Source organism: Ambystoma mexicanum, chromosome 6p (genome assembly GCF_040938575.1).
Source record: "Ambystoma mexicanum isolate Mex_15411 chromosome 6p, UKY_AmexF1_1, whole genome shotgun sequence".
Lineage (NCBI taxonomy): Eukaryota > Metazoa > Chordata > Amphibia > Caudata > Ambystomatidae > Ambystoma > Ambystoma mexicanum.
Window position 1 is genome coordinate 21,124,915 of NC_090935.1, and position 23,080 is coordinate 21,147,994.

The window sequence follows — 23,080 nt, forward strand, 5'->3', positions numbered from 1 at the left end:
ATTTCTGCTGCAATGATGCTCCTTTTCTTTGCCCACCTTCCTATCGCTCCAGGGGGCCAACGGCCAGAGCTACATGGATACAGGGGACTAGGAAGGGGTGTGTGACCCTGTAGTGCGAGTTTCGCATTTGCTTCCCATTTGTTTTTTACTCTCAACATCGTCATCATGTGCTCAGTGAAGACTGGTTTACCAAGAAGCCCAGCTACCTCCCTCCAAGCACCTCTCAGGTGAGAGCAAAAGGGCCAATGCAGTGCCCTACATGACTCAGACTCAGTTCCTCCTGCTTGGATGATTCGAGGAAGGACTTAAAGTGCCATAGATGTGAGTCATTGGCTCCCCTGTCCAAAAGAAGCCTTCAACAAATAGACCCTTCAAAATATTTAGATTTTTTTTGTAGGGTTTGTTTCTAAGGGCTATAAAAAGTGTTGCACAGACTGGAGTCTGCCGATGTTAGGACCAAAACTATACCTTTATTATTTTTGTTCAGCGGCGGCTCCACCCAGGGGGTCTTGGGGTGCCTTACAATGTTCAAAGGTTGGAAAGGTGGCAGGTGAAACATAAGTTATAAAATGTTTTCTGGATAGGCTAGAAAGATTAGGATAAACAAGTGGCAGCAGCGAAGATGGAGGGGTGCGGTTACGTGTGGGGAAACAAGTATGTTTAGAGGCTCTTTCTGAAAGTGGTGATGGAGGGTGCAGTGCAGATGTGAATAGATATGGTGTTACATGCCATGGGTGCCCAGTGGGTAAATGCTTGTTTTTCTGTGCATGTTAGTTTGCAGAATGTGTAGGAGATGCTGGCTTGCTTGTCTGGTGTTTGTATGGGTGATGGGCTTCAGCTTGTCGTGAAGGTAAGATGGGGCTTTGTGGTGAATGGCTTTGAAAACAACACAGAAGAATTTGAAGACTATTCTTTGGGGTATAGGGAGTTAGTGGAGCTGGGTGAGATCTGTGGTGATGCGCGAATGTTTGGGTAGGTGGAGGATGAGTCTGGCTGCTGCACTTTGTATGGCTTGCAGGGGAGCAAGGGAGCTGCTGGGGAGTCCATTGAAGACAGCATCATCGTTGTCCAGCTTGGTGAGAACAAACACTTGGACTGTAGTGTAGTGCTGGGCAGACGTCATAAGGAGGAAGGATGTCTATTTCGAAGGAGGTGTAGTTGTAAAATTGTTTTTTAATGACAGTACCTATTTGGTGTGTGAAGGACAGGTGGTGCGGGGTTGGTGGGGGTGCAGGTCGATGGTGAAGCCAAGGGATTTGACAGGTGTGGAGAGGATGTGTGTGGGTTTTCCGTAGCGAGTTCTTTGATCCAATAGGCGAGTTTGTCGGATCAATGAGGTGGTATTCTATTTTGGATGAGTTAAGCTTGAGGAAGGGGATGGCCAGCTAGGTGGTAATGGTGGAGAGACAGCTTTTGAGGAAGTGGAGTTGGGTGGGGTATGAGACTTAGAAGTGCATGTATGTGTCATCTGGGTATTGGTGGAAATGAATGTTGTCTTTGCCAAGTGAATGGCGAAGGGATTCAACATATAGGTTGAAGAGTGGAGACAGGGAGAAGCCTTGTGGGACCCCGTACTTGACCGTGGTTGGGATAGATCGAAAGGCGGGCATAGAAACAAAGTGTCCCCTCTCAGTAAGGAAGGCAGTGAACCAGTCGAGGACAGTGCCTGCTGGTTTAATCCTGAGCGCTAGGTTGTCGAGAAGTATGGTGTGGTCAAGGGTGTGAAAGGCTGCAGAGAGGTCAAGGAGGAGGAGTAGTGCCGTGTGCCCCATGTCTGCAGTGTGTGGAGGTCCTCGAGCATGAGACGTGTAGCGTTCTCAGTGCTCTGCCCAGGTGGAAAGCCAGGTTGAAAGGGGTTGAGTAGGTAGTTTGTGGTGATATGGTGTCCCACCTGGAGAGTGACATGATTCTGCCATGGTATGGTAGAATAGTAACAGAGTGGTAATTTTCAGTTTCAGGGAGTGGGGGTTGAGAGATTTCTTTTTTTAGGAGGGGCGAGATTTGTCCAATTTTGAGTGCAGAGGAAATAGTACCATGTGAGAGACAGGTGTTGATTATGTTGAGCCAGTGAGGAGCGAGGGTAGTGATGCAATTGGATGTGGCTTGAGGTGGTCATGCATCATCCAAAAGAGTGCAGGCTTGTTTTGGCAGTGAGGGCGATGAAGGTGTCTCTGTCAATGGGGTGGAAGGCGGTCCATGAGTGGAATGTTTGGGAGTGGGGCGTAAGAGCAAAGAGGAGGGCTTGCTTGATGTGTATTTTAGAGTTGAAGTATTGCATGAGGTATTTGTAAATTTGGAATGGACGAGTATATGGGAGGTGTGGATTTTGGTTTGCAGAGGGATTGGACAATAATTTCTGTTTGGCTGTTTGGTATTTTTAGCAGCAACGTTTGAGTGGTATTCTGGTGGCAGGGCATGGGTTATTTTGCCAGGCCCTCAGTGGGCAAGTAGCAGCGAGGAGGGGCTGTATGGAAACAAAGAATGAAAAAATAAAAGAGAATAGAAAGAACTCTTAGCTCCCCCAACCGTTTGCTCTGGATGGGAGGGCGCCCTAAGGAAATCGCTTACATTCCCAAAGTAACCTGAAAGGACTTCAGCAGGGAAGAGACGAACAGGAAGCCTGTCCTCTTGACAGTGAACGCAGCAGCTGCAGGATCACAGGATGCTGGAAAGGAGATGGATGAGCTTTAAGGGGAGCTTCAGGCTGCAGAAATGGCACCCATAAGGGGGGGGTGACGAATCCACCCTACCTTCTGCCCTTAAGTGGGCACCCCGGGGCTGGATGCTCCCAAGTGAGTTTCTCGATAAAGCTGGTCCCAGATCACGTGATCAGATTGTAGATCGATCCTCGTTGGTTCTTGTAGAATCCTACCCTCTGCTGGCAGCTAGAATTAGTGCTTCTGGTGGTGCTGTACACAGTGTTCCTCACCCCTTCGGAGGATGGAAAGACCCTTCAAAGATTTACCAGGTTACTCAACGTAGTGACCACCTTACTCCTAGTCCATAGTCCCCTTACCTCCATACTTATGGGACATCTCTCTGTCCTGTGGGACGGGACCAGAGCACTTTTGTAAAAAGCATCCACATTTTTTTCAAAAATGTGTCCCTCCTCTCTTTCTGCGCGCCATCGCCCATCAGTCCTTTTCTATCGCAGGGTCCAAGACCCATTAGCAATAACAGAGGAACCTTATTAGGATGGGACGGCAGGCGGGCGTATGGAGGAAAGAGGACTATGGACTAGGAGTAAGGTGGTCACTACGGTGAGTAACCTGGTAATACTCCTACGTCCCGTCCCCTTTCCTCCATACTTATGGGAGATTCCCAAGCACTCCTTTCAGGAACTATGGGTGGATGGAAATACCCCTTACTGAAACAGGTTCTTCAGCACAGCCTGGCCGAACTGAGCGTCAGCCCTAGAGCTCATATCAAGGCAGTAATGCTTACAGAAAGCAGATGGGGAGGCCCAGGTAGCCGCTCTAGCGATGTACTCCCAGGGAACATACTTCTGAAAAGCAACCGCAGCTGCCTTGCCTCGCCCCTGATGTGCATGGATACCCTTAGGAGGTTTCAGCTTTTGGACGGTGAAAGATTCCGTGATACAGGCAGCAATCCATCTGGAAATGGATGCCTTAGGCACCGGCCTGCCCTGGGGTTTACCGAAGGTCACAAACAGTTGGTAAGAGCTCCGAAGCTCGGCAGTCCTGTCCAGGTAGAACTTAAGAGCTCTTCGGATATCCAGGCAGTGTAGAACCCTTTCCGCCTCCGAGGCAGGGTTCGGAAAAAAGACCGGGAGGGAAATCGACTGATTCAGATGGAATTCGGTCACTACCTTTGGTAGGAAAGCTGGGTTCGTCCGAAGGACTACCGTGTCCTTGTGAAAAACCAAGAAAGGATGCTCCACCGACAATGCCTGGAGCTCACTCACTCTCCTCGCTGACATAACGGCGACCAGAAAGGACACTTTCCAGGACACGTACTTGAGGTCAACCGTAGCCTTTGGCTCGAAAGGTTTATGGCACAGCGCCGTCAGGACTACGTTTAAGTCCCAGGGCGGGTGCAGACTACAAACCGGAGGGTAGATGCGTGTCAAACCAGCAAAATGTCTCTTCACCACCGGGTTAGTTAACAAATAAGAACACTGGTCTGTAGAGAGGTAGGCGGAAATCGCCGAGAGATAAGTCCTGCAGGACAAGACATGAACCCCTGACTCTGCTAGGGAGGAGACAAAAGACAGCACCGTGTCAATCGTCGCCACCCTCGGTCCACTTCTTTCTTCAAACACCAATGACAGAACCTGAGCCATTTACTCTTGTATTGGGATCTGGTCGAGGGTTTCCTGGCTGCCTGGATAATGTGCATGTTATCTGCAGACAAACCCAAAGGCTCTAGAGCCGTGAACTCAGGCACCATGCCGCCAAGTTGAGCGATTGTGGGGAGGGGTGCCACATCTGCTGTTCCCCTTGGTGAAGAAGATCGGGAGTTACTGGTAACCTGATCGGCGGACACACCGACAGGTGCTGAAGTTCTGAGAACCAAAACATGGCAGGCCACCACAGAGCTATCAGTAGAAGAGAACAGTTGACAGAACTCTTCAACTTCCAAATTGCTCGATGAACCAGAGGAAGAGGCGGGAAGGCGTAAGCTCTCATTTTGTGCCATGGGATCTCAAGTGCGTCACCCAGAGAGGAGGCTCCCAGCCCCCCTCTGGAGGCGTACTGAGGAAGCTTCTTGTTTACCACCGTGGCGAAGAGGTCCACCTCCGGTGTGCCCCAACGCAAGAAAATCCATGATAGGCTCTCCGCCTTCAACTCCCACTCGTAGCTGACCACTGTCCGCCGGCTGAGGGCATCCGCGGCGACATTCAGCTGGACCGGGATGTGCACTGCAAGCAGCCAGACCCCATGAAGCACGGCCCACACCCAAATCTGGATGGACAGATCCACGAGAGTGGGAGAATTCGTTCCCCCTTGCTTGTTTATGTAGTACATTGACACCGCATTGTCCGTTCTTATGCGAACCACCTTGTTGACAATGAGAGGTCTGAACGCCTTGAGCGCCAGAAAAATCGCCAGAAAAATCGCCAGAAGCTCCAATTGATTTATGTGCAGGAGCTTGTCCTGAGGTGACCAGAGGTCCGAGACCTGAAGAAGATCTAACGTCGCACCCCACCCGAAAAGGGAGGAGTCTGTCGTGATCGTCACCATGGGGCTTGGGTCCTGGAACCTGACACCCACTGACAGGTTGCTGAGAGAAGACCACCAGTCCAGGTCCACTCTCATGGAACCCAGAATCATTATCCGTTTGGAATCCGGGTCTACAGCCTGACGCCAGGAACTCCGAAGAGCCATCTGGGTCCGTCTCATTTTGAGACGAGCAAGAGGAAGAGCCAGCACACACAAGGCCATGAGACCCAGAAGCCTCTGGAGCCACCAGGCCGACATGCTCTCTGACTGCGCAAACATCTGATACGTGGTCAACAGATCCGCCATTTTGTCCCGGGTCAGATACACTCGGCAGTCTATCGTGTTCCAACGAAAACCCAGCAAAGTCAGGACCTGTGAGACCGTCATGGAGGATTTCCGCCAGTTCACCGACAGCCCAAGATGGAACAGGAGCTGGAGCAGAGACTGGAGGTTGCCCGCTGCTGCCAACGGGCAAGGGCTGTGAAGGAGCCAGTCGTCCAAATAGGGATACACATGGATACCCTGGAGACGAAGATGGGCCGCGATCACCGACATCTTCGTGAAGACAGGTGGCGCCAAACTGAGGCCAAAAGGAAGCACCCGAAACTGGAAGTGCTCCTCTCCCAGAGAGACACTGAGGTATCTCCTGTGTGGGTTCCAAATCAGGATATGCATGTACACATCCTGAAGATCCACCACGCTGAGCCAATCGCCCGCCTGCAGTGAGGAGCGAATCTGGCCGGGCGTGATCATCTTGAATTTCTCTTGGGGTAGGGAAAGATTGAACTGGGAAAGGTCTAGGATGGTGCGCAGGCCAGCTTGGTTGGGTTTGGGCACAGTAAACAGCCAGGAGTAGAAGCCCTCCCCTCGCTCCCCAAGGGGAACGGGTTCCACAGCTCTGAGGAGCATAAGTTTCTGAACTTCGGCCTTGAGGGAGGGTGAGCCCGACAGCTGAAAAGGAGGGTTGAGGGGTGGAGTAGGGAGTAAAGGAAAGCGGAAACCCGCTCGAGCGACTGACAAGACCCATCTGTCTTCTGTGATGGTCTGCCACGCCTCCCAATGAGACACAAATGCGTCCTCCCACCGGGGTCTCGTGCGAGCGCAGAAAACCCTCATTAGGCAGGTTTATCGGTGGCGGTGCCACCTGAACCTGATGAGGAGGCTGAGGAGCGAGAGAAATACCGCGTATGCTGTTGTCTACGGTGGTTATTCCCCGCAGGAGTATCCACTCTGCGATTTTTGCGGTCGAGGAAGCCCCTAAAACCAGAGGAAGGTCGACCTTGCGACAACGGCCTTTGAGTCTTGAAGGGAGGTTTAACCAGAACAGACAATGATTTGGCCATCTGAGTTCTGTCTTTGGTTTTGGTGAGGTCTACATCAGTAGAAGAGTGAAAAGCTCCTTACCATCAAATGGAAGGTGCAGAACCTTGTCTTGCACCTCCTTCGAGAACTTAGTGGCATGCAGCCATGCTTGCCGCGAGGTATCAAACCCTAACATCAGACCCCGAGCCGAGGTGTCTACGTGATGAGCCGCAGTCTCCAGGAGATCCTGGCCCAAGACTCTGGCATTGGAAAGGCCTTCTCTGAAATCCTCCAGCTTCTCGCCCGGGATGTGCTCCTCAAACTCTGACAGACCTCTCCACATCCGCATGTTAGCTCCCGCCAAAATCAATTCTGCATTGGCCTGCCTGAGCTGCAAGGCCGAATTGGCAAAGATTTTCCTCCCTAGGGAGTCCAGGAGCTTGTCGTCCTTTCCCAAGACCTGAGTCGCCGTTGCGGAGGAGGAAGCTGCAGGTCTGGATTGCAACGTGGCCACAGCCACCACTGTGGAGGAGGGAGGCGGACAAGACGACAAGGCCACTTCTTTCGAGGAATGTAGCCTGAACCTCGCGTCAATCTTTTTATTTACAAAAAGTCCCGAGTGTGGCTTGTCCAAACTCTTCGGACCTCGGCCAGAATGTCCTTCTGCAAGAACAGGCCGGTACGCTCCAAAGGAGACAAGGTGAACGCCCCAGAAAGCACGCCCTCCTGCAGAGCAGGTGCATCGGGCACCGGAACATCTAAGAAGCTCACCATGTCCAGTACCCGGTCATGGAAAGCTCTGGTAGAGCGGGGCAGGTCCTTGTTGTCCTGATCGTCTTGAGGGTCATCTAACAGGTCCGGCTCCTGCTGAGCCGAGTCAGGCACTGCCTTGTCCACAAGGGACAATGGTGGCACAGGCGGAAGCGCAGGGGGAGGCACCACGGCCAAGGGAGGCGCCGGCGGAACCACCGACGGGATGGGTGGAGCCGGAGTCGCGGGTGGACATATCTCCTTGAAAAGCCCCTTGAAATATTCCCTCATGGGGTCGGTGCGCATAAGCGCTTGAAGGCGTCCTCAGGAGATTGTTTCGGAACCTTTGGAGGCCTCTCATGAGGTGGACAAATCCAGGGACGCAACGGGGAAGGGTGCCACACAGGCCCCTCCGCCGACGTATCCACATAAATCAAGGGAGACGCCCCCGCGGGCAACGAAACATTGTGCGGAAGTGGCATCCGGGCGTTCCAATCATAAACCGGCCGGTAAGGATGCACACAAGGGACCTTAGGTTCACCCGAAGGTCCGAACCCTACACCAGGGGCCGATGGCGTAGTTGTAGGGGGTAGTACCTAAAATGGCTGCCGTGGTCGTGGCGGGAATGGGCGCCATTTTGTCCTCATCTGAGGGGAACTGCGGCACGTGAGGAAGTGAGGCAGGGGTCCCCGTCGATGGATCAGGGGTCTTAATTTTAGCCTTAACGTAAGAAACCTCGGCAGAGCCGGTACTACGAGGCCTGGAATGTTTCTGAGACATACCAACCGCCAACTGAGCCTTCGAAGGAAGAGCCTCGGCTCTTGCGGTAAAAGAAGAAACTTTCTTCTTTGCCCCCTCAACAGATCTGGTGTCACCACAAGAGCGGGAACAGTGCGCTGGCACCGACAGGGCCTTGCCTGGCCCCTCAGAACTGTTGGTAGCCTTAGCCTCTGTACGAGGGACCTCGGACCTAGGCCCGGTAGAAGCCTCATCGGCACGGGCCTCGAACATGCGTTCGGTAACCTCAAGCCCAGCCAAGACCTCGGGGCGTACCCGGTTTTGTTTTTGAGGGAAGTCGAAAGAACGGCCTCAGAGCAAGCTCCGGTACCCCACGACTCAGTAGAACTGGGTCTACACACAGCCCCCAAAGGAGGGGCCTCGGAGTGTACTCCGGTGATCACAGGCCCCTTATGGAGACCCTTGGAGAAAACTCTGGTAGAATTATTAGGCCCGACAGGCACCTCAGGGCAAACCCCGGTAACAGAGCGATTAACGCCCCTCCCGGCTCAAGAGGAACCCGGGAAGGTATCCCCCGGCCGGGGTGCTCTGAAAATCAAAGAACTTACCGGGCGTTTTTTCTTCTCGTCAATGAATGCCTGAAAATGCGAAGGAGGAGTCCATCCGAACACCTCCTCCCACCGCTCCAACCAACGTTGAAGAGACCGGACCGAAAGGGAGTCACAGTAAAACAGGAGTCCCAACAGTGTTCCGGACCCAAACACTCTAAACAAAGAGGATGGGGATCCGCCCTCGCGAAGCAACCGTGACACGATGAACAGTCTGGAAAATCTAGTTTAAAAGACATAGACGGACTAGTAAACGAACGCTAGCGAGAGCCAGAGAGGGAAAATGGGAAGTAAATCTTCCGAGGATGCATGTGCGTCCGGCCCCGATCGTGCAGAGAAAAGGACTGATGGGCGATGCGTGGGGCGGAGCCAAGGTGGGCGGGGTTACGGCCGCGTGCTGGGCCCCGCGGAGGAAAGAGGGACACATTTCTGAAAAAAATGTGGATGCTTTTTACAAAAGTGCTCCGGTCCCGTCCCACAGGACGGAGAGATGTCCCATAAGTATGGAGGAAAGGGGACGGGACGTAGGAGTAAGTGGATTTGGGGCCAGAGGTCACATGATCAGCTTGCAGATAGACCCTGGCTGGCTCTTGTAGTTCCCCTATGTTGATCTGCCTTTTTATCTATCTTCCTCTAGCTGACATTTTATGGAGTTTACCTGACAAGCCTTGTTTCTATGTGATCTGCTCGAAAATGTTTCATCACATTTTTTACTGGTAGATTTTGCTACAAATATATGTGGGGGAGACCTCCTACAGATCCCCCTTTAACCTCACTACATTTGTTATTAGCCTAAACCCAACTCCCACATATATTGGGGGCAAATTTGGTTTACAAAACTTTGATGAATTCTACTTCGATGAAATCTCCTGCGGCACAAGCTCCCTATCCCCAAGCCTTTACAGGAATAAAGTAACTTGCATCTGTTCCGTCTACTTGCACAGGCACAGGCCTAAACTGCAGGGGCCTAGAGCACTTTGTAGGTGGCTGCTGGAACCTGGAGGAACCCGATTGAATCTCCATGCAATGTCCCTGGATGTCAATGAATACAAGGCATCATGATGGAAGATTCTAGAACCTCGACTCACACATTCGCCTATCTGACCAGTAAGCTTCATATCCCGTCATGCAGAGACAGGCTGCATTAACAAAGGATGTTTGTAAAATGGACGGGTGAATTGGTGATTGCTAATTATTCAGGCTCCTAGGAAAAGTCCAGAGTAATTTGGTCCTGCTGGCTGTTTTGGTCCCCCACTCCTCTCCTCTTCCTCTCAGAAGCCTACGTGTCTGCTGCTGAACAGGTAAATGGGTGCACTGTTTGCTTCCCATGCAGGGCAATGCAACAGGTCCTATGACTTCCCACTCAGCTATGTGTCTGCATTGATTCCGATATAGCCAGCGAGAAACAGAATTCAGGATGGAGAAGTCACGTCAGCCAGCAAGATAGATCAATGAGTTAAGCACTCGCTTCAGATGTCTGCATTAAACCTGCAGCCCCAGGTTCAAATACCATGGAGGCTGTTTCAGTCATTCAGCCTTCCCAAATCAATAAATGAGGTGGCTAAAAAGAATACACATTATTACAGTGCTTAAAATCGTCCGGAAACCAGCAGGGCGCATTAGATTAAAACAAATGATTATGAAGAAGGGAGAGTCAATCAGCCTTCAGGGCTGAGACTGGCACCTGTGATTCTGTCCAGCGGCTCCAATTCGCTTTTCTTTAATATTCTTGAGGGGGGTACGGTCCAGAGTCTAGTGCACCAGATAACATGATCTTAGGCACTCCTCCCCCCCAAAAGGTCAACTTTACATTGCAATAGGGCTCCCATGATTTTGCCATTGTCAAGCCTCATTTGTAGCGAGGTTTAGTACTATCCCAGGTGAGTGCATTAGCATGGAACGTACCTGGTGTAGAAACCGCTGGTTTCTGGACACTTAGTGATGCAGTCTTGGCTACATGAGACACAACCTTGGTACAGTCTGGTTGTTTCTTTTCTGTTGGCGAGTCAGCGTTACTCAGGTCTGCAGATTTCTTAACAGATTTGGTCCTGTCTGCTTTTTTAAGGGCAGCCGAGGAAGTCTTGTCTACTGGTTTCCTTAGAAGGGAGGCTTCAACTTTCTCTCCGTCCGGTGGTTTCTTGGGAAGTGGGGAGGTAGTCTTGCCTAGGTCTGTCTGTTTCTGAGACGGGAGGAAGCCATCCTTGGCCAGATCTGGTTCCTTCAGAGATGTAGAGGCAGACCTGCCAAGTTCGGGTGGTTTCTTGGGTGGCATTGAGGTAGTTTTGCCTTTGTCTGGGGGTTTCACGAGAGGTGCCGGGGTAGTCTTTCCCTTTGAGGAGGCAGCCTTGGAGTACTTTGCTTTTTTCCGTACTGTTTGGAGGGCTTCTTCGACTTTGTCTAGTTCTTTCTGGAAGTCTGGTCGTTTCTTAACCAGTCCGGTAACAGACTTGCACACTGCCAATAGGTGCTTGTGAGGCGGGGAGGCAGCCCTACTGTGGTCTGAAGATGAGGAAGTGGGCATGACCCCATTTGCTTTTTTAAAGACAAACGAGGCTGCAGTCGCGTCAGTGCCCGGCGTTACCTTGTCGAGCACAGAGGCAGTCTCGCACTTATCTGATGTTCTTTGCTCCGGTGTGGAGGCCATTTTGTCCAGGGCTGCTTGTTTCTTGAAGAACGCTGCTGCATCCTTGGGTAGGTGTGCTGCTTTCTTGAGAGATTGGGAGGCAGCCACAGTGGATTTTGCTTCATTTCGGACCTTTATAGATGCAAGCTTAGCTTTATCAGTTGGAAAAATAGCCTTTATCTTGTCTGATGAATTTTGGTCCGTTTGTGAGGCTGCTTTTGGTGTGGATTTCTGCTTTGGGTGGACACTAGTCTTGCCCTTGTCTGGGGCACGTTTGTCCTCCTTTGGTTCTTTCTGCTCTAGATGGGAACCAGTCTTAGCCTGGTCTTGTGGTTTCGGCTCTGGTGGGGGAGTGTCTATGTTCTTCTTTGGTGGCTTCTGCTGTGGGCGGGAGCCAGACTTGGCCCGGTCTGGCGGTTTCTGATCTGGTGCAGGGGCAAGTTTGTCCTGCTTAGGTTCCTTCTGCTCTGGGTCAGAGCGAGTCTTAGGCTGGATTGGTGGTTCCTGCTCTGGTTGGGAAGTTGCTTTTATCTTGTCTGGTGATTTCTGATATGATAAGGAGTCTACTATTGCTTTCTTTTTTGTTTTTTGCTTTGCTTTCAAGGCAGACTTGTCATGATGAGCTTTTTTGTGGAGGACTGGGGAGGGGACAGCAACTTTTTTATGAACTGGTGCAGAGAGAGCCTTGCCCAAAGCCCTTCGTTTCTTCACAGTCTGCTGTGATGGCAGCAATGATGAATCTAGAAAACAATATTTTCAGTAGTTAATAAAAGTACCAAAACTGTGGTCATTAGCACATTCTTGGACTTTCTTATATTGGTGTTGGTTTATCCCCCTCACATACCCACACACATTCCACCTGGAGGCACAACCATATATTCACCGTCCCCCCCCTACACAAACCAGCATGGTTAAATTGTTTGTATGCACGTTATGAATACATACATTAATAAAAAGGACACATTTGCCATAACTTGCTTTCAATTACAGATAACGCACATCTGCACTCAGGTGTGTAACAGAGCTCCCACAAGCCCAGACGGTAAAACAATGAGCTGCTTAGCAACCAGGCCTTTTTGCTCTTACTTAGAAACTCCACATGGTGACTTCCAAAAACAAAGAGCAACTGACAAAATCTAAGATTGCCTTCCCGATTTATATCACATGACCATCCCGTCTTGTGATAGAAAGCAGAGCATGGAGGGAAAAGGAGAAGAGACAAAAATTAAAGCGCCAGTGGAATGTGAAAGCAGTGAATGGAATTTCCCTACCAATCACGACTCAAGAGGGGGGAGCATAAGAAGAGCAGGATTGCAAGAGCAGTCCCTGGCCACAGGCCACATGGGGAGGCTGATGCTGGAAGAACCAGTCAAGAGCTCTGCACAGCACATAGAACCAGAGGGGATGTGAAGTTTCATTAAGCTCCCACTGACTGAGAAAGGTGTGGAGAAATTTGAAACCGCATGAAGCTGAGGAAGGCAGAACTGTGAAAGACTTGGAAAGACCATTTGAACCCAACTAAGGACTGGCCACCTTGAGAACGGAGGAAGGAGGTGGAACATCTAAGAATGAGACCAAACCACTCAAAGTCTGCATAATCACAGCAGAGTGAGGTGAAATCCAACTGATGTGCACAGTATACACGACAAATAACCTCACATATGCAGACAATATAAAGAACACATTGAGACAAAATAACTATGTCCTCGCTTTATTAATAGCACTAAGACTTTGCCAAATGTGCCATGCCCCAGCACAGAGTCTTGCTGCATCTCAAACCTCTTCCACAGAATCATCCAAATGAAGAAGAGCACCTTTGGTCACACAAAGGTTTGCACACAATTAAGGAACCACAACGCAGTAGGTCAATCGAGAATCAGATGGACTGGCTCAGGGAAGAGGGTACTTAACCATCTCGGGATTCCAAACCCTCTGCGTCCCCAGTGACAGGAGCCGATTCGTCCAGAATGATGCGGCTCACTCCCTGCGCATAAAATGGGCGTGTTCTCCATCAGCTGCTGAGTTTATGAAGATTCCAGCATTACCTTGAGCCAACATTAGGGAAGTAATGTTTGTGTGTTTTGCATGCGGATTAACGACAACACCACCAGTCATCTCCACTCCCATATAGGCAGACAGGATATTCTTCATAGGGAGTTCTAGATAGGAATGGGAGTGTGTGTCCCTTAGAGGGGAGTCCCTCTCAGTGAGGACCCGCTTTCCCAAACCCCCTAGGGCAGAGCAGGCTCACCTCCCTAGCCTCAAAGGGGATGGCTCCCCCAGGAAGAAGGGACGAATGTCCCAGATGTGTCACATTACACAGCTGCCCAAATTGAAGGTGTCCGATGGTTACACCCTGATGCCTCTTTAAAGGGTCTCCTTTGTCTTGGAGACCCTCCGGGAACCGTTTTCAGAGCCCCGAGGAAGCCCACAGCAGCAGGCATCCAGTTGGTATTCAGGGCGTAGGGTCCATTCCCTGCTGTATGACAGAGGTGTCACAGCTAATGGTGTTTTGGGACAAATAAGGTCAGTGTAGCTGTGTAAGCAATGGAATGAAGGGAAGAAGCAATACACGATTGCCCAGAGGCCTCTTTCACTACTTAATGGTTACCTTAAGCTTTTCTGCATCACAGTCCTGCCTTTATAAAGGCATGCCACACAACAATGCACCAGAAAAGCGCTTGATTGGCCCCAGAACATCACATGCCAGTTAATTGATATGTAATTTGTGATATTTATAGGAATATGTTGTAGATTACCATGTTTTTCTAATGCTGCTGTTGCCTTACGATTGATGTCGAGTAAAGGCTAATGAACGAACCAGCAAGTAATGTAAACAAACATGCTGAAATACAATGAACAGAGCGAGGCTGACAACTAGTGCCCGCTATTCTCCCCTCACATCACATGAAGAGCGTACAGGGTTCAATATGCACGGGCAGCCTTCCTCTCATGAGAATTTGAATTTCTGTAATTTACTTATAAATATTTGACTACATCTACCATATGCAAAGTGATGGGAGCATAACAGCCAGGACTGGCTGAACAGCTGAACCTTGTCAAGGAACAGGAGATTTCTATAAACTCCCCTACGACTTCAAAAGGGCCTGCAATCAAGTTACTTATTTGTAGTCATTCTTTGACACTTGCACCCTAAGTGTTACCCGGGATACAAAGCAACAAATCTGCAGAGAAACAGAACCATCTTTTTTACTGTGCCGCACAAGCAAGTGTCGCTAAAAAGGAATAGGCCTCTCTGAATAGCAAATTATTTGTAGTCAGTGCGGATATTGTGTTTGCGAACTCCACAGCAGAGCCCAGCACAGTCAGGAGGGTAAGCCGGTTACATACATTGTGCATTGTTAATACAAATAACAGCCACCTCTTTCTCAGCAGTGCTCTGCACGTCGATAGAACTCCCCCAGCAATAGTCCTTATAAAATGCAGCCCAGGTAATACCACAGGAGTGTCAGGGCAAAAGGCCGTCCAACAACACACATCAAGAATTGTTTAGAGGCAACAGCCCACTAGTCATCATCTTTGTTGTTTGTAACACCTCCCGTGCACAGAAGATGGTCTAGCTTGGTCTGTGAAAGTGAACCAATAGCAGGAAGAGAGGAAGCATAAAGAGGGCAACAGGAAGCAGGAAGATGTAAGTTGTTCAGTTGAGGTCAGAGGAGGGGGAGGAGGAGGAGGTGGCAGACCAAGAGACCAGCAGATGGCCAGGAGGAGAAGTATGGAGGTGAATTTTCAGAGCAGGCCAGTAGTCGTTTGGTGAGTGCAAGGGCTATTGCATTTTGCGTTAAGTTGATGTATACTGTGCACTGCTGCCATTAACATGTTCTCCAGGTGCTCGCGTGGACCTGTTGATGCGCGAAGAACCTAACAACATACAAAGAAAGGCGTCCTGACAGGCATAAGCCTTAGCGGTCAAACGGTATTCATATTAGTTGTAGGTTGTCTCCACAGTGTACTGGACACAAGGTAAGGGAACCACGCACAGGGTGTGTGACTCACATCTAGTGAGATGTCCTAATAAGAACTCCCTATTCAATCAAGAGCTCATAAGCATGTGTTTACTAATAACACATCTCTCTATGTCCTCATTTAAGTCCCTAAAAATATAAGGACACAAACACACTTAACTAAATTGAATTATTTCAAATTAACTTATTTATTCATAATGAAAAAAGCTTGTAGAATTAAAAAAGCAATGTATCAATATATCAAACAGAAAACAAAATAAAGAAGACATAATATATACAGTCTTAAAGATGCGCGAAGAACCAACAGTTGGAGGAAAGACTTTCCGGTAATGTTCCTTTTATGGATTCTTCTCCCGCAGATTCCTCATCAGATAGCTATCTCCTCCAGTGTCAGCTGCTCGGAAATCTTTTTTCGACAGAGGGCGTAGTGCATCTCCACTCCGGCTTCAGCTGGCGTGATGCTCGTCGACTCAAGATGCAACGTTGGCCATTGTACATAAACTACGTGACTACGCCCCCCGTGCCGTGGGTGCTGCAGAGGAAAAATCCAGAGATTCAGCTGAAAATCACAAGTAACAGAACCGTAAAGAAGCGGCGATAGCAGCATAAGCCAGGAAAACCCTCAAAGATAAGGCTAAAATTAATTGTTCATCGCCTCATCTCCGAAGAGTAAGCTAGCCACAACAGGGCTGCATACACTGTCATAGTGGGGCCGGATAAGAGGGTGATGAGAAATCTGCGGGAGAAGAATCAATAGAAAGAACATTACCGGTAAGTAATCTCTCCTTCAATGGATTGCTTTCTCCTGCAGATCCCTCACAAGACCCCCAAAGTTGGTCCTTAAATCATAACGGTTTGTAGGACCGCCCAACCAACATGGGCGTCTGCACCACGTACCATATCCGGTCAGTAGAGCTTGGTTAAAGTATGTGAAGATGACCATGTTGCCACTCAGTAGACGTCTCTTACAGCGACGCCCCTTTGTAAGGCAGAAGATGCCACCATGCCCATGGTGGAATGCGCCCTTATGCCCAGAGGCAGTTCCTTCCCCGCTTTCTGGCAACACACTGCAATGCAGAGGGCTATGCCCTGGCAGATAGTCTGTTTGGATACAACCAACCCCTTTCTGGATAGAGAAAATGCTACAAAGAGCTGATCACTTCTTCTGAATTCAGCGGTCATTGCTACATAACAACTTGGGGTCCTTTTTGGGTCCAGCCTGTGCAATCTCTCCCAATCTTTGTAAGGATGAGGAGGAGGGTAAAACACTGGCAATTCTATGCTTTGCGACACATGAAACTCGGCGACTACCTTGGGCAGGAACCCCGGCCACACCTTGAATGACACTTTCTCCTTATAGAATCAGAGGAAAGGTGGCTTACAGGACAGCGCCTGTAGCTCACTAACACTCCTGGCAGATGTGCTTGCCACCAGAAAAGCAGTTTTCAGCATGAGCAACCTGATCGAACATGTGTGCATGGGTTCAAACGGATCCGCCAGCAAGAATGCAGGAACCAAGTTTCAATCCCAGTCCAGAACTACAAACTGAGCGGGCGGGAACCCATTTACAAGGCCTTTCAGGAACTGGGCCAACCAGGATCGTAATTAAAGACCCTTGATCCGGGGGATCTCAAAAACAGACAAAGCCGCCAAGTAACCTTTGACTGTTGCAACCTAAAGGCATGATGAGGCCAGTGATAAAAGGACCTCCATCACTGAGGTGGTGGGGCAGGAGATAGGATTGATCCCACATTCCCTGCACTTCGTCTCAAATCGTCTCCATCTACACATGTACAGATATCTTGTAGATAGTATGCGGGCAGCCAGCAACACCTCAAGCACCTCTTCCGAGATGTCCCAGTCATCATATCTCATCCTCTCAAGAGCCACGCAGGTAGATTGAGGGACTCTGGGTTCGGGTGAAGCACTCGACCTTTCAAATGAGATAGGCAGTCCGGCCGTCAAGGCATCTGGAGAGGTGGGTAGATGTCATCTTTAGAAGCTCCCGATTCCGCATTCCCCACCAGTGTGTCCAGGACCACTCCAATTAACTGGAGCTTCTGAGATGGTGCAGTGTGGGACTTCTGGAAAATTGGGGAGAAGCCCAACCTGTGTAAAAGCGATCAAGTGTCCTCGAGGTGAGTCGATAACTGCTCTGGCAAATTTCCTCGGATCAGCCAGTCATCCAGGAATGGAAATATGTGGATCTCCTGAGGTGCGTCGCCACCACTGCCATCATCTTGACCCTAGGTGCTGAGTTTAGCCCAAAGGGGCGCACCCTGAATTGGTAGTGGGAGCCCCCATTATGATGGATCTCAGGAAACGTCTGTGCCTCGGATGGATGGGAACAGGAAATTATGCGCCCTGCAGATACAGCTGAAGAGCCTGGACAATCTCCCACATCATCACCATTTTGAACTTGTCCAAGGCCCTGAGGGCCAAAATGGGGCAAAGACATACCCCTTTCTTGGGAATCAGGAAATACCGGGAATATCAGCCCGAAACTCTTCTCGGGAGGCACCTCTTCCACAACACTCTTCAACAACAGGGATTGCAGTTCCTCCTGGAGCTCCTGCTCTGGGTGTTGAGGTAGACGGGGTGGCCTTTCTAGAGGTTTTCTTAAAAAAGGGAAATGGAAGCACCATTTGAAGAGCTGCAATGCCCAGGTGTCAGAGGTTATCTTTTGCCTCCGAGACAATTGTCTCCCCAACCGGGGAAACATGGGGGAGAACTCAAAGTGGCTTAGTGGGCGGTGCCACACCTGCCACTGTCTGCTGACACCTAGAGGCACCTCCCCTTCCCCCCATGTTATCCAGAGCACAGGAAACCCCTTCTGTCCTTGCCTGGGTTGTGGAAGCTGTGCCTTTTGTGCCGCCTGTAGCCCTTTCCTCTTGATTAGAGGCTGAAAGCTGGTTTCGATGGTTGTTGCGCAGCCAGGGACATTGACTTGGCAGACAACTTGAGTTTTTACATTTTTCTAAAGACTTATCAGCCCTAGGGCTCAACAGGTGTTGGCCGTGAAACACGAAGTCCAGCAATTTCGCTTGGTCGTTGGCCGAAAATCCAGAACTGTGCAGGTAGGCTTGCCTCCTTAGCACAGTGGCCGACCCCATTGCCCAGCCCACGCAGTCTGCAATGTCCAGGCCCAACGCTGCAATTGCAGTGGTTGGTCGGCCATCTCTTTGCCATTGTCCACCGGTCCTAGGAAACTCATTTGCATATCCCACTCTGGTATCTGCTCTGCCGCCTGCTCAAACAACTACCATAGGCCATGGGAGTACTTTGCCAATACACAAAAGGCATTCACATCCTTGAGGGCCATACTGCTTGAAGAAAACACTTTTTTGCCACGGTTTCGTTTTTCTCCGACTCCCTGTCTGTTAGGAGGGTTTGACGGTGAGGTCATGAAAGGGGCCCCTAGGGGTCCCGCGTGCTATGGAAACAAGGCAATAACCATACACGAAAAGATGCGCCAGACACGAGGTTCAAATTCCCAATGCTAGGGTTTATTGCAAGCAAAAAATAGTATCAATTGGCCAATTCTGATCTCACGCCCCGCGACGTGAGTTTCCTAGACCTCGAGGGACGCAAGGGAGCGAATTACGTACATCAGTTACATATATACAAAATGCATATCATACAATCAGCAAAGTCATGTTCAACACCCCTCTTTATTAAGTTCCTTTGAACTCGGGATGACGATGGACATATCCGACGAGTAGGACGATTATGACATTTTCGATGTCTATTCTAGTAACAATGTGCAATTAGAAAGTGCGGAGGCATTTTTTAGTTGTGGAACAGAACACGGTGGTTCTGTTCTTGGAAGCAAGCTAAACACAGGGGAAGAGCCACATTGCAAGCTTTGCTATCTATGAGGTACTATTCGTGTCCTGGGAGCCGACGCGTTCTAAAGGGTTTTGCGAAGGGGGGCCGTAAGAAGAGCATAATTCAAGCCTTTAGCTGTTTTATTTTAACACATTCTACCATCGTACGAGACTGGCTGGCAGCTGTGAAGTGATTAAATGCCATGCAGCTCTCTGCCAAGGCTACAGAGAGGGAGCGTGGGCATTCCTCTCTGGGCTACTCATGAGGAGTTTCAACAAGCTCTTCAGTCCCACGACCTTGTCCTTTCATATTCAGACAACAATGTTAACAGTTGGGCAGAGTAAGCAGAATCCACAAGAATTGCAAGCTGCAAAGCAGTTTTCAGACAGAAAGCAATGAGCAATGGTTAACAAGCAAAATGGCGATTCTTGCTACGTTTAAAATGGCCGCTCGTTGGTCAAGCATAGCAGTTTATATTTCTATAATTCGGTGCATAAGACGGTTGGTCCAATGCCATCAAGTTACGTCTATCATTCAAATGAAGGGTATTCATTTTTCCAGATTGACAGTCGATGGCCTTGAAATTAAATTGTATTTCTTAACGAGCTCAGGGTTCGCCAGGGGAGTGGAGCTGGGCCTGAGCCATATAGTGGATATGGGGTCAGCTACCTCTGCGTTAAAGGGCAAAGTCCTTTCTGTGGGTGGATCAATATCCAAAAGGTCGGCCAGCTCATACGCCAATAGCGGCTTTGCATGGGGGCCTAGACCCAGAGCCTGCATAACCCTTTTGATCATTCTACAACATTGGGATGTCTATAAAGGTTGACTTGCTGAGAGTCGAGGGAAGTATCGAGACAACTAGCGTTGTGTAACCCTTCTGAAAGGGACAGTAAAGTCACCTGGTCCGCGAGTAAAATCATCCCCACCGGGCACTTTCACGGAGGGCTCGAGGCCAAACAGAACCTGAACCCCCTCGGCATGGAATATCGTGTGCATTGCCTCGAAAAATGAAGAGACTCTGGGATAAACTAGCGTTCCACCCTTGCGCCGAAGTTGACGGCGTTGTGCCCGTTAGACACAATGGTGCCGATGGCAGTGGCTGGGGGCATGGTCGATTCTTCGACCGTCTGAGTCGAGCCCAAAGGCATTGGACCTGACCAAGCTTCTCTGCCCCGGAACCACGATGCGTGCTTAGAGCTGAAAGAGGCTGCTGCGTCGAGGAGGGAAACTGTACCAGCAGTGGCCATTCTAAACATTTGCACCTTGAAGGCCTCCCACTAAGCCCTTGACGCACCCAGCCTCGGATAAGTCTTACCTCACTCTTCCGAGGACTCCGGTCCATGTCTGCATCAGTGACAGCGCTTTTTCTTGTGGCATAAGGAGTAAGAGTGGCTAAGTGAGTGTGAGCTTTTCTTCACCTTCTTTTGGTGCCTGTCCTCCTTCTCAGGAGGGGGTACCCTCCGTGTAACAGCCTGACGATTTGGTGGTCGATCAAGCTGGAGATTTCGACAGAAGCCACCCTAACACAAGCTTCGTCGCCCGTTGCCTCTGTGACTTGTGGCTCATTTTTGGCAGGAACCGCAATCCTCCGTGACATGATCGGCACCAAGGCACCATACAAGGACGCCATGTGGGTCAGTAATTGCCATTTTCGTGTTGCAGTCCTTGCACTTTTTAAACCCTGATGCCTAAGAGCAGACACCGTGATGAAGAGCGTTGACTTGGTAATCGAATTATCGAATATCTTTGAAAAATAGTATTCTCTCCCAAGAGTGTTCCACAGAAAAGTGTGCTTAGCACATGGAAAAAAGGAACTGAGCTACGGTGGGCTTAGTGACGTAGTATATGTATGACCGCTGATGTCATGGCCGGTGTTAACAAGCACCACGCTGGGTCAAGACAGATCCATGATAGAGTGGAGGTGCATTGCACCCTCTATTGAAAGGTTTTAATAGCACAACTTACACTGCAGGGGATATCTGTATGAGTAATCTACAGGAGAAATAAATCAATTGAAACTGGCATCTGAATGTGTGCTTTCTGGGTGTGCTTGGTTTTGTGCACTGGGTATAGTTTCTTGATGTCTTGGTGAAAACACTCGGGCGGAGGTCAGCCCGAATGCCAGAACTCGAAATTGATAATGGAACCCTCAATGGCGAACCTCAGGTACTTCCTGTGCTTGTGATGGATTGGCACATGAAAGTAAGCATCCTGAAGGTCCAGAGATACCATCCAGTCCTGGAGATGGAGAGCTCGAAGGATCTGAGAAAGTGTGACCATCTTGAACTTGTCCTTCCTGAGGAACTTGTTCAAGTATCCCAAGACCAAGATAGGTCTCAGGCCTCCGTGCTTCTTGGGGATTAGGAAATAGGGAGAATACCATCCTTTGTTCCCCTCCATCACAGGTACTGGTTCTATAGCACCTTTCTCTAGCAGGGTCAAACATTCCTGCAACAGGAATTGATCTGGAACATTTAGGGAATGGCTTCCCAGTGATTTATTCTGAGGTCTCTGTATGAAGGGGAGGCAGTAACCCTGTGCTACTGTTTCCAGGGCCCATTCATCCAAAGTAATACCTCGCCATTCTTTCAGATGGTGTGACAGTCTGCCTCCCACCAAGACCTCAGAGAGGTTTTGAGGTGGCTGAAGCAGCGGCTGATAGTAAAGACGCTGCTGATTGGGTGGGCTTTGCACCTCTCCCTCGTCCACCCTGAGGGAATCTTCTTTTGACACCTTTGACCAGCCGGTCCTCTCGCTCTGCAAACTAAGTAGTAGCGAAAGGACCTACCCCTCCAAGATTAACCGCTGGGGTGAAAAGGCTGAGGCTTCCTGATGGCGGCATCTAGGGGCTTGGCTGCCGCCTTCAAGGTCTGCAGTTTCTCAAGGCTTTCGTCAGCCTTATTACCAAATAAGTGCGAGCCATTAAAGAGCTTGTTGAGGAGTCTAGATTGTACATCAGGTGCAAACCCCGACTTCCTCAACCACGCAAACCTGCGTATGATAGTGCTACCGCCATGGCCCTGCTGATGTTGTAAGCAGTGTTCAGACCCGATTGCAGAGACTGACACATGGCCTCCTTATCATCCCTTATCAGGTTCAAGAAGCTGTCTCTTTCCTCATCTTCAGGGATGTGATCAGCCGCCATCGCTATGCAGTCCAACAGAGTGAATGTGAATTTTACAAGAGCACATGTAGAGTTTTCAGACTTTAAAGCCATGCTGCTATCAGAAAGGACTTTCTTTGTTCATGAGTGAGCGCATTTTACATCCCTATCAAAGGGTATATGTTGGATGCGCAGCTTGCTTAGAGGCGGATGTAATTGCTTGCACTACTAGGTCTGTATTTTATTGTGAGCTTTTTATTTACTGCAGGCCCCCGGTTTGCCACAACCCTTTTTTGGAGCGTCACATGAAATTGTAGTTTAGGGTCATACTGAGGACCTTTGTCTAATAAGTCTGTAAGGTCGTATTACAGCATCCTAGGAACTCTACAACTCTGGACATTAGGCTTCTGTATGATACATCTGCATGATCAGCTGGGTCCGGTTTCCCAAAATCTAGCTCTGGAGAAGAGTCTACCCCACCAGCGGTCTGTAGGGTGTCATGTAGCTCCCTAACCCTCGTCTCTTCTGAAATGAAGCATTCAGGGACATTAGTATCTTTATGAATATCAGGGGTATCCAATTGAAGACCACACAGAGGGGTTTCATCTGAAGGTGCATAGCCCTCATATATTCAGGATCTGAAACTCGTTAGGTAGAGGACTAAAACCCTTTTCTTTTTCCTGACTTTTTTGAGGCAAAGCATCAATCAATGCACAGCTGTAACAAGGGGGTTGTCCTCCCCTCTATAAATCTAGGAGGTGTACAGGGAGAATTCAGTGTACACTGGTTATTTAGACCCTAATGGAAACACATATCATTCTGGGCAACCATTAAGAAAAGCAACATGCTTGCTGATGCTAAACACATGGCTCAAAAATATATGTAAAATGAATTTTAATTTATCATTTAACTTTCTATTATGAGCTTTTTTTTTTATTAAACTTTATATTGCAAACAAT

The 23,080-nt window shown here is 49.5% G+C and overlaps 1 protein-coding gene across 4 annotated transcripts in view; it reads right to left on the reverse strand.

The window, feature by feature from the left end:
- The window catches only part of LOC138511150 (zinc finger protein with KRAB and SCAN domains 7-like), a 296,010-nt gene that overhangs the window by 166,030 nt on the left and 106,900 nt on the right, over positions 1 to 23,080 (reverse strand). For all 4 annotated transcript variants that reach the window (XM_069626650.1, XM_069626652.1, XM_069626649.1 and 1 more), the window contains exon 3: positions 10,487 to 11,944. In XM_069626650.1, the coding sequence (XP_069482751.1) occupies positions 10,487 to 11,944 (1,458 nt within the window). The remainder of the gene's footprint in view (positions 1 to 10,486; positions 11,945 to 23,080) is intronic.